The sequence below is a fragment of the Sorex araneus genome, chromosome 2 (assembly GCF_027595985.1).
Source record: "Sorex araneus isolate mSorAra2 chromosome 2, mSorAra2.pri, whole genome shotgun sequence".
Taxonomy (NCBI): Eukaryota; Metazoa; Chordata; class Mammalia; order Eulipotyphla; family Soricidae; genus Sorex; species Sorex araneus.
Genome location: NC_073303.1, coordinates 342,309,278 through 342,321,808, shown reverse-complemented (window position 1 = coordinate 342,321,808; position 12,531 = coordinate 342,309,278). Strand labels below are relative to the sequence as shown.

General features: G+C 39.6%; 1 protein-coding gene across 1 annotated transcript in view; it reads left to right on the top strand.

Moving 5' to 3' along the window:
• Positions 1 to 12,531, top strand: part of B4GALT6 (beta-1,4-galactosyltransferase 6) — a 71,778-nt gene that overhangs the window by 43,995 nt on the left and 15,252 nt on the right. The window contains exon 5 of the mRNA XM_004606042.2: positions 4,528 to 4,644. Coding sequence (XP_004606099.1) covers positions 4,528 to 4,644 — 117 coding nt within the window. The remainder of the gene's footprint in view (positions 1 to 4,527; positions 4,645 to 12,531) is intronic.

Sequence of the window (12,531 nt, the reverse complement as noted above, 5' to 3'; positions counted from 1 at the left end):
ATATCTTAGGTGTCCAGTTTGTAATGAAGTTAAAAATAAGGAAGCCAAGTTTTATTCCTGACTTGCTACAAATTACCGTTTTGATAGCTTCAGGTAAGGTGAGTGGTAGGGTTTTGTACTCACCTTCTGACTCCTTTTTTTCCTTTTTCTTTTTTCTTTTCTTTTCTTTTTTTTCCCCTTTTGGGCCACACCTGAGATCTAGTACTCTGGGATCATTCCTAACAGGATTCGGGGGGACCATCTAGTGTTCTAGGGATCAAGCCTGGATCTTCCGTGCGCAAGGCAGATGCCTACCTGCTGTACCTGCTATGCCCCTCTTTCCTTTTTCTTCAGGGAAGTTCATATAGAAATATCCATTTTAGACATCTTCAGTTTCACTAAATCACATTTTTCTGCTTTTTATTTAAAGCCATTTTATTTAAACATTCTTTTATGTTCCTGGTTATATAAAATACTTTGGCAAAATACTACTATTTTGTACCAGCTATATATATACCCTGTCATGTTCTGACATTGTATCTAAGGAGGGTTGATTCTAGTCCTGTGGATTCTCAATTATTTGCATTTTCATTCATTGATATAATTTATTTTGTGTAGAGGAAATCTTTGAAAAATATCCAGGATACTAAGAATATTAAAAATTTCAGGGCTGGAGTGATAGCACAGCGGGTAGGGCATTTGCCTTGCACGCGGCTGACCCGGGTTCAAATCCCAGCATCCCATATGGTCCCCTGAGCACCACCAGGGGTAATTCCTGAGTGCATGAGCCAGGAATGACCCCTGTGCATTGCCGGGTGTGACCCAAAAAGCAAAAAAAAAAATTCAGGTATTCAAATTTAGATAAATTCTAAACATATTATATAATTTTTGCTATAACCAGATTAGACTATATTTAATTTGTTTTCATGGAGATTCTGGAATTTATCATATTGTTAATCATACTTTTCACTTGCAGTCACATTAATCACAGTGTCCACTTCCTCCAGTGTCTAGGAACTCCTCCCAGCTACTCCTCCATGGAAGATTAGATTGCCTTTTTTTTTTTTTTGCTTTTTGGGTCACACCCGGCAATGCATAGGAGTTACTCCTGTCTCTGCACTCAGGAATTACTCCTGGCGGTGCTCAGGGGACCATATGGGATGCTAGGAATCGAACCCGGGTCGGCCGAGTGCAAGGCAAACTCCCTACCCGCTGTGCTATCGCTCCAGCCCCTAGATTGCATTTTAAAATCCAGAACACACAGTGACACATACATATTGAAGTGTAGGTATATTTTCTTAGTTCTTTGGAAATCTATCGATTTTAGAATTAAAATTTCTAATCTGTAGAAAAATCTATTTCCATTTCAAATTTTAATAGAAAATTTACAACTACAGTAAAGCCAGCTTAGAAATTTGCTGAGAAAAGTAGTATTTAGAAAACGTTTTTTCTTTCTCAAGAGCAAAATTCTTAATTTTAGGGTAACTTGGCTTGTGTGATAAAGTATGGAGCCAGGAATGGTAATAAATGGTGATTGATAATTATTCATTTATTACCATGTGACATTAACACATTTTATATAAATTGCATTTTAAGGCTTTTCCCCTTTGAGTTATAAAATTTATGTAGCAAAATTAGCACTTCTATTTTTAAGCATATATTTAGTGGCATTAATCGCATTTTCATGCCATCTAGCACAGAACTCTTTTATCTTGCAAAAAGTCTGTCCCTTTATTGGGGTTTGGGGGTTGGTGTCGCACCCATCAGTGCCCAGGACTTACCCCTGACCCTGCACTCAGGAATCAGACCTGGCAGGCTCGTTGGACTGTATGAGGTACCAGGAATTGAACTTGGCTCAACTGCGTGCAAGGCAAACCCCCTACCCACTGTATTCTCTTTGGTCCAAGTCTGTACCTTTTAATTTTTAAAAAGTGTTTTTTTTTTGTTTTGTTTTTTTTTTGTATTTTGGGCCACATCTGGCAGTCGGTGCCCAGAGCTTATTCCTGGCTTTGCCCTCAGGGATCAGTCTTGGCATTGCTCAGGGACCATATGGGATTGCAGGGATTGAACCTGGGTCAGCCATGTGCAAGGCAAGCACCCTATCCTCTGTACTGTCACTCCAGCCCCCAAAATGGCACTTTTTTTTGGGGGGGGGTGAAATATATTATTTTTTTAAAATTGAAGCACTGTGAGCTACAGTTACAAAACTTTCATATTTGAGTTTCAATCATACAATGATCGAACACCCATCCCTGCACCAGTGTACATTTTCCACCACCAATATCCCCAGTATTCCTCCCCACCACCCCATTCTCTCTACTTATGGGATTATGGTTTGTAATACAGATTACAGATAAGATATTCACCCAGTACCGTTCTGATAAGGGGTTAATATCAAGGATATACAAGTCACTGGTTGAACTCTAAAAGAAGAAAACATCCAATCCAATCAGAAAATGGGGCGATGGAATGAACAGAAACTTTCTCAGAGAAGAAATTCAGATGGCCAAAAGGCACATGAAGAAATGCTCTTCATCACTAATCATCAGGGAGATGCATATCAAAACAACAGTTAGATACCACCTCACTCCACATAGAATGGTACACAACCAAAAGAACAAAAGCAAACTGGTGTTGGCATAGATGTATGGTGAAAGGGACTCTCCTTCACTGCTGGTGGGAATGCTGACTGGTCCAGCCTTTTTGGAAAACAATATGGATGTTTCTCAAAAAAACTAGAAATTGAGCTCCCATTTGACCCAGCTATACCACTTCTGGGAATATATCCCAAAGATGCAAAAAGGACAGCATCCTTTGAACACTAACTCCGGTTTCCTCTTTCCATCCAGCCCCACACAACCATCATTCTACACTCTTACCACTGTGACTGTTTCTCCTTAAGTACCTTATTCAAGTTGTATACAGTATTTGTTGCATGTTCTTTTTTTTTGAACTGAAGATACACATTTTGATTTTATAGTCATCTGGCATTATTGAGAAGACAAGAAGCATTCCGTATGTGCTGCTACTAAGCCTGTGTGTGTGTATGCCTGTGTGTGTGTGGAGGTGGGGTGGGGTATCAGTGGTAACACTCCTGTGGTGTGCAGTACTTACTCCTGGCTTTGTGCTCAAGGATCACTACTGAAGGGGCTGGGGGGACCATATATGATGCTGGGTATTCAACCAGCGTCTGTTGTGTGGAAAGTAAGCACCTTAACCCCTGCACTGTATATCCAGAAGTTTAGCAGATATGCAGATGTTTAGTATATCCCCTGCATTTACTAGAAATCTGGTCTTTTCTTTTTTCTTCTCTTAATTTTTTTCTATTGAAGTAACACTTGTTTGAAAATCTAAATCTAAAGTTTTCATGTATATTCATTATAAATTAGCATCTATCTATGCTACATGGTGATTGCCACCAAAACTCCAGTTTCTTTCTTGATTTTGCATTACAGTGATTTTCCTTTTCTGTTAGAAGAAAGATTGATCTATTTTGAAACTTTTAATTTCCATATATGTGTGTATAATTTTATTTTTTAATTATAGATAATATAATAAAGGCTCACAGGCTTATAAGAGATAATATTTCTGTACTACTTAGATGATTTTTTTAAATTAAGCTTTGCACTTAATATTTTTAAATTAAATTCATATAAAACTTACTAAATATAACATGTATCAAAAGTTTAATTTTTATTTTTGATCAAATGGAAACATATTAATATAACTATCAAGCCTCATCTATTCCATGATACATGCCAACGTTTTCAAGAAGATTCCTAGGTCAAATAAGCTGTATATTGGTTAGTAGATATTCAAGTGCAGTATTTCTTAGTTAAGTTAAAAAGTCAATAGTTGTAATTTTTACCTACTTTAGAAATTATTATTGACACATTACTCATTTATTCCTCATATTTAATTGGAAAACAATATGGACGTTTCTCAAAAAAACTAGAAATTGAGCTCCCATTTGACCCAGCAATTCTACTTCTGGAATATATCCTGAGGGTGCAAAAAAAGGTTAATTTACCTATTCAAGATTTCAAAATCCATGAAGCTTTATTCTTCCCTACGTCTGCTTCAATTCAAGCTGCTATCTTGATATAGTTATTAAATTGCTTTCCTAACCAGCATCCTGAATTTAATTTTGTCTTTCTGTTCTCTTTATTACAAAGTAGTGTTTGCCAGAATTCCTCAGCCATCCTTCAGTGAACTGGTGCTGGGTGTCAGGTATAAAAAAGTTGAAGAATGCTGATATTTAGCATCACTATATCTAATTTTATCTAATTAAAATCTAATTTAATCTCTCCATAACTTCTCAGGGTGAATACAGGGCAAAGAGCACAGTATTAATTAAAAAGCTCCTGAGAGCACATTTATACCTCCCTGGGATCGAAGGCCATAAATTGTCAAAGACAAGGACTGTGTTATTTTACTCACTGTTGCATGTCTGGCAAGAATTCATGAGGTTAGGCTTTTAAAACCTCTAGAGATTAACAAAAGGACTAGCTGCTAGTTATTTATATTTGTGACTGTTTTGTTTTGTAGGTGGCAGTGCTTATTCCTTTCCGTAATCGCCACGAACATCTTCCAATTTTTTTCTTGCATCTGATTCCAATGCTCCAGAAACAGCGACTGGAATTTGCTTTTTATGTCATTGAACAGGTGAGAATATTGTTCAAAATTGCAATTAAGTATTATGACATTATAATTAATATGAGAACTTAGTAAACTCTTAGCTATGGTTTGATTCAAACATTTAACTAAGGTTAATCAGGTAACTCAAAACCTGGGTTTTTATATTTAGTTAAAATTATATTTTGGATAGAATATGTTGGTGCTATATGCATTTTGTTAACTCGTTTATTTGTCAATATAGTCCTGTCTTTTAAAATCCTTATGTTGAATCTATTACAGTGAAAATTTTCCTCTAAATTCTCTTCATATTATCAGCCAGTGTTTTGTTCTGTAAGTATTTTATTGTCACAGTAATTCCATATGCACAGTCTCTCAGTTTTATTTGAACCCTCTGGAGATACTTTCCCCCTTCTGTCATTACCTAGTTTTATATTTAAAGTATCCTCTTGCTCATGAAGTGCATGACAGCTCTCCTCATCAGATTTCACACTGCTCACAGTTATATTTCCTTTCATTTGGTGAAGACAGGCAGGGAAGGAAATGAGTAATTCCCAGCCTTATTCACTAGAGAGTTCAGGGGTGAAGGGTTTAATTACAAAGATTCATACTCAGCACAACAGGAGCACCACAAACCCAACAGGAAGACACATAAAAGTGCTCTGAGCAAAAACAATAACACAGAAGACTCAACTGGCACCAACCAGCTCAATAAATCCTCTGACAATGACTTTAATGACACTATAGTGAGGATGTGTAATGAGCTCAGAAAAGCAATGGTGCAGGTAGTGAGCTAAGCACAAGGATATGTGAGCTGAAATGAAAAAACTACAAGCAGAAATGAAGCGTTTTGTGGGTGATATTTAAAAAACAAAACAAACAAAAATTTAACTCGGAGGAATCTTTGAGCAGCAAAATAACAGCAATTGCTGGAGAAAAGATGCTTGTGCTCCATGACGGAGAAGCCTCTAGGAAGCAATAGAAGGTGGTGAAAAGTTCTGAAAAGAAATGAAGAGTACACCAGAGAACTGTGGAATAAGTTCAAAAGAAATAGTATGAGATTTATTGAAAAAAAAAAAAGAATTATTGGAGTCCCTGAGAACAGGAAAGAAAATTCAATGAAGAAACAACAATTAAAGAAATCAGAAAAGAACTTCCCAGAGTTGGGACAGAGAGATAGTGCAGTGGAAAAGGCCTTCCATGTGGCCAGTCCTGCCTTGATCCCCAGATTCAATCCCCAGCACCCCACATAGTCTCTCAGTGCTGTCGGGAGTGATCCTTGAGCACAGAGTCAGGAGTAGCCCCTGAGCATCACTGGGTGTAGTCTAAAAAACAAAAACAACAAACAGAAATATCAGAGTTGAGAGATGCAGACACTGGGACCCAAGAGGCCCCAAGGGGCTTGGCAAAAATAGACTCAAATAGGAAAACTCTAAACATATAGTGCTCAGAAGGACAAAATCTGTTCTGAGTGAGACAGAATATTGAAAGCAGCAAAACCAAAGAAAAAAACTTACACACAAAGGAAAGCCCATAAGACTTACAGATCTATCAAGTGAGACTGTGAGCCCGAAGAGATGGAAGGATACAGTACAAAAACTCAGTGAACTGAACACATCACCAAGAATCCTCTGTCTAGCTAGGTTATCATTCAGAAATAAAGGCATGATGCAGAGCATTGGGGACAGGTAGTAGCTTAGGGAATTTGTAGCCTTGAAACCAGTCTTGTAAGGAGCTTTAAAGGAGCTTCTTTCAAAGGCAAGACAGACTCCTCAGCACTTCACATTGAACCTGGCATTCACTCATGGTGCTTCTGTTGCCCTCTGCTATATTGAGAAAGGTTGACTTCCATCCTGCTAAAGGATCATACACTTTTACAATAATAAATTAATTTTTTTTATACTGAGTGTTGTATAGCTGATCAGGTGAGGTTTTTTTTAAAAATAGTCATAGAGATTTTTATTATAATCCCTTACTTATTAATGTAGATGCGTAAGCAATGTCTATAATAGAATATTTTATAACATAAAGACAATATTCTCTTTTTTTGGACAAACACTTTATTACTTATATAGGTCTATTCAGATTCTCTCCCTTATATTTTTCTTAACTTTACTCACTCTTAATTTTGTTTGTAGGATTTCTGTTTCATGCACTTCTTATAATAGCACAGAATTACTCAGTATTAATTTTAAAAAGTTACATAGCTGTAAATAATACAGTTTTTGAAAAAAAATTTACTTTACCAGTATATTGTTTACAATTTTGTGGAATTCCAGGAGATTAGCTCTATTCACCTGTCAGTATGTTTAGGTGTTACCACCTCCACAAAGAAAGAGAGAAAGAGGCACTTATCCCAAACATGAAATGTAAAATAAATATTGTAAGAGAACAAATGGCTAAAGTCATCAGAACTGAAGATTTTGTCTACCAACTCAACACAGGGGAGTGGGGGATGGTTGGGGTGCTTGGGACACTGGTGGAGGGAAGAGGGCTCTCTGGTGATGGGTGCGGTGTTGGAATGATGAAAGTCTGAAAATTATGATGAACAGTAATGTAAATCCTGCTCAATAAAAATAGTTTTTTCTAAAAAATGTCAGGGCCGGAGAGATAGTGCAATGGGTAGGATGCTTGCCTTACACTTGGCCAGCCCAGGTTTGACCCCCAGCATCTCATATGATCCAGGAATAAGTCCAGAGGACCACCAGATCCACCAGAGCCCCCAAACAACAACAAAAAAGCTTTTATTTCTTTCTTGACCTTCCCCTATCCCATCCACCAAATTCCTGGGGCACTTGATGAATTTTGACACTGATTTCAGTATAGCTTTTCTCAGATGGTACATTTTCTTTTCCTGTTTTGAACATATTGTATTTGGATGCCTCTGATTTTGATATTCACAACCTCATTTTTTTTTTTTTTGCTTTTTTTTGGGTCACACCCGGCAATGCACAGGGGTTACTCCTGGTTCTACACTCAGGAATTACTCCTGGCGGTGCTCAAGGGACCATATGGGATGCTGGGATTCGAACCCGGGTCGGCCGCGTGCAAGGCAAACGCCCTACCCGCTGTGCTATCGCTCCAGCCCCCACAACCTCATTTTTATGCTGATCTTTCCTTACTACTCACAATACCCCTAACTAAAAGTGCATTTTATTTATTTATTTTATTTATTTATTTTAATAATGTAGGAGTCCTGCTATTTATTCAGCCATTGATTAAGCTGATTGAATTGGGCATGAACTCCACATTACTTTTTTTTTAATTCTATTTTAAACGTTAACTTTATTTTATTGTTTTATTATTATTTTCCCCTCTTTTTTGATTCACTGTGAGATACAGCTACAAAGCTTTCATGTTTGAGCTTTGGTCATATAGTCATCAAACACCCATCCCTTCACCAGTGCACACTTTCCACCACCAAAATCCCCGTTATTCCCTGTCTCCCCTCACTTCCAACCCTTCCCATGGTTATGTGGCAGACAATTTCCTTCATATTCTCTCTACTTTGGTTACATTTGATATTTTGACACCAGTTTCACCACCACTCAAACCTGCAGAAAAGGCAGTGCTAGATGATTTGTTTTGTGTTGCTTGTTATGGACAGAATATAATGTTCTGGAGATTCTGTGTCGTTCTCTTCTGGGAGCTTTAGCTTATAGTCTCTGGGCCTTGGCCATTGATGAGATTACATGGTGCCAGGGGCAGTTTGTGGGTATGTCTGCCAAGCTACTGGAAAACTGGGGACCTGGGGGGAGGAAGCTGAGTCTCGATCTGTTCGTGGCCCGCGTCGCGATTTCCCTTCGCCAGCAAAGAGTGAGACGACACGGGTTGAGGATCCTTCTGCAGCCGTTTTATTCAGTTAACTCCCGAAGAGAAAGAACCCCAACCCGGGTAACGGCAGTCCTTATATAGCCCTGACGGGGGTCCCTCCGATGTGGTTCGGGAAAGGGAGGTGGGACAGCAGATTCAGCAACTGATTTTGGCTCTCTATCCACAAATTTAATACGCAATGCGGAGAGTGTACCATGACGTGGAAACCGCTTGATGCTATGTTGGTTGATTGCATTTCTGATTTTGTTTTTGATGGTTGTATTTTTGATTGTTGTTTTGATTATTTGCTTTTACCTGTGTTATAGCTGACTGCTGCCTGGTGCCCCAATCCTCTGACGGGGGCTCGGACTCATTGGGCTCCCGCTATCCCCCTCTATCTTGCGCTCATGGCTCCTGCTCTGGGAGCAGCCCTTGCACGCTCGGAGCTACAAGGGCTCATTGCACGAGTATGGGTGCTCCCGAGTATTCTCCCTGAGAAGGGTGTCAGGCCGGAGAGCACTGCACTGAGTTGGCCCCCGACTCAGGGTGGCGAGCCACTTGCATAGGGCCGCCGTCGGATTTTGCCCTGCCTGGAAGTGAGGACGGTGGGACAGGTGGAGCCTTGGCGCGACCTGATGGGGACGTGCGGAGGCCTCCTCAGTCCCTTGTAATACAGGCAGTGGTGACCGCCACCCCCTTCTACCAACAGGATGGCTCCATAAATAAAGACATAAGGGGGAGATGTAGGGAGCCAGAGCACATTGCGCATGCGTGGCGGCCAGAGCACATTGCGCATGCGTGGCGGCCATGACAGAATGACCTCATATGGGGTGATTGGCGAGAGCCAATAGATGAGCACCACGTCAGAGGCGGGGCAACCAGGGCTATATAAGGACTGCCGTTACCCGGGTTGGGGTTCTTTCTCTTCGGGAGTTAACTGAATAAAACGGCTGCAGAAGGATCCTCAACCCGTGTAACGGCAGTCCTTATATAGCCCTGGTTGCCCCGCCTCTGACGTGGTGCTCATCTATTGGCTCTCGCCAATCACCCCATATGAGGTCATTCTGTCATGGCCGCCACGCATGCGCAATGTGCTCTGGCTCCCTACATCGATCCAAGTGGACTTGGAGATCTCAGTCACAGGTTCCCGCATATCTGGGTTTTCCTGTCGGTCCACTCTCTGGTGAGGTTCATCCCGTTTTGGTTCTAAAGGTGCATTTTCTTAATTATCAGTAGCATAAAGTAACCTAGCTTATAATATTATTAAATGGTTCTGGGTTTGAGTTTTGGGAGCTGAAATATTAAATTTTATTCCCAAGATTGTTACATTTAGTTTGTTTTCTCAGCTCCTTTGAAAAAAAAGTTTTCAATCTTATTTATGTGCTTCTACTTTTCCCCCTGGAAATACTTAGTATTTAATATAATTTGTACTTTATATGCACATGACTTATAAAGTTTATTGCTGGTGCATACAGTAATATAATGTAATTTTGAATGCAACACTCTTTCTATGTAATTTTTTTTACTTGATAGCAAATTGCAATTTTTGGTTGCTTTCTTGATAGGCAGATACAAACTTGTAGCACATTTTTACCAACTACCTTTTTGAAACTTTAGTCTTCATTACTGTGTTGGGATATGAGATATCTGCTCCTTTAAAGGCATGTGTATTTGATGAAGAAATCTTTACAGAGCAACCAAGATTTTATGACCTCTTAAGTTGGAATCTCAGCCTTGAATAATATTAACTCAGGGCTGTATGTTTGATTATTATTTTCCCCTCTTTTTTTTGATTCACTGTGAGATACAGCTACAAAGCTTTCATGTTTGAGCTGATTGAATTGGGCATGTGTGGTTTTAAGCTAGTAATCTCTTTGCCACATACGAGAAAGAATAATTTTTCTACTGTTTTGGTGCCGGAAATGTAATCAAAGATCAAGTAATCGAAGATCATTTCAGAAACTTTAATCTAAGTTTCTATGATTAACAAATGTTTACTACTTCTCTTTTCCAAACTTGAAAAATGAGAGTGAAAGAAAAACCTAAAAGATAGTTCATAAACCACAATGACAAAGACAGCAGAAATAGTTGAGAGAAGAGATTTAAACACATTCTGAAAGGCAGGAAGCAATTAGGATATTGGCCAACTTCCTCAGCAGTGCAGAGGATGTTCTGACCCTCAGTCATGTTAATGGTGAGTGTAGAAAGAGTTGAGTCAGTTTACTGGGTAAGTCCCTGCAAATCTTGGCACTTAAGATGTGATACAGTGCTGGAGCAGTAGTACTGAGGTAGGGCACTTTCCTTGTACGCAGCTAACCTGGGCTCATCCCCAGCGCCCTCTATGGTTTCTCAAGCACCGCCGGGAATGACCCCTGAGTACAGAGCCAGGAGTAAGCATGAGCATAGCTGGGTGTGGTTCAAAGACCAAGAAAAGGGGAATGAAAGGCACAGAGATAGATTGAAGCACTGGGCAAAATATGACAATTGTTAAAAATTGTGATTGCAGAACAATCAAATCCCCAGTTCCTCATCTTTGCTTGTATTTCCAGAAAAGTTTATCCTTTGGAAAAACCACTCTAGAGAAAATTGTGACCTGGCTGACACATCTTTGCTGTGGGGGTTAGTTGAGTCTTCCTGCTGAGCCTAGTGACCTTCACGCCTTTCCTCTGCAGTTTGAGGTCACTAGTTAGGTCTGAGTTTGGCTCCCCCCTCTAGCTGAGACAGGACTTGAATGATAATCTACTAGGGAATTAGATTATCCCCGAAAAAGCAGGTCTTTCTAATATTTAGGAGTCACCAGAATGAAAGGCAAGTTTATAATTTTATCTTACCTCCACAAAACCTACTTTCATTCATTCAACAAAAGGGCTATACATCCAAAAGCAGTCCAGGTAAGGCACAGACATGTGTATATGATGTCTCCCCACCCCACCAGCCACTCCCCTCTACCCCCGCCCCCACCCCCCACGAGCCTTTTTGTGAGGCTAGATGGGCAGAAAATTATAATTGGTATATCAGGTTATGATCAGGACAAAGGGAGCTAAGAGCAGGGAGAGTTGCTATTGAGTGCAAGTGTTTGGGGAAGTGTTCACCAAGGAGTAGCCCCGACTGACACACAGGAACAAGCCTGCTGACATTGAGGGGAAGCACATTCCATGCAAGTGCGTGATATTTTCGTGCGATGAAGTCAGCATCACTAGAGCACCGTATGGAAGAGAAAAGGAGGAAATCAGTGTAGGGGGGGTGAGAATCGGATGTCGAAGGAACTAATATGCCAAGGATAGACTTGGATTTTGTCATGAGTGGTGGAAAGATGCTGGAGACTTTGGGGCAGGAGGAGCACAACATCTTACTGCTGTTTTAAAATGATGTCTGGCTGCTTTCCAGAGAATATATAGAGTGGGTGGGATAAGGGGTGAATCTCCAATAGTTAGAAAGCTTTTTCAGTTGTTCAGGTAGGAGAAGTTGTTGACGTGGCTAATGGAGGAAGAGGGGACTGACGGGATGGGGTTAGACGTGATTTTATTTGCTGATGTATTTGAAGTGCATTGTGAGCAATAGTGATGCTGTGGCTTTTTTCCTAAACAAAGATATTGCTGTTTTATGAGCTCTGAGTGGAACAATGTGGAAGAGAAATGGGACTTTTGGTTTAGGGATTTATTTGCATGCAACATGTATGCATGTGTGTGTTTTGACTGATTTGTCACAGCCCTTGCATATATGCTTACCTCAGTATTTCAGTGCTTTATTCAAACATAAATGGACTACTACCACTTTTCCAGATTTTGAAAAAAATTCCTCCACAAGAAAAGACAAAACCATTCAAATAGAAAGGAATGCAGAAAATAAAGGCAATGAAGGGATCCAAAAGAACTTAAAAACAATAAAAATCACGATGTCTACAGAGTGGATAAAGGATAATGAATCCACAAAACAAAAACAGGATACCATAAAGAACCCTCAGAATAAGAAAGTTATTGCAAAAAGAAATAATCTTTGCTAAAATAAAAATTTCAGTAGATCAGTGTATAAGTGGAAGATTCAGTTAGAAATGAATTTAATTTCTTTAAACAGAACCCAAACAGAAGAAATTAGGAAGATTAA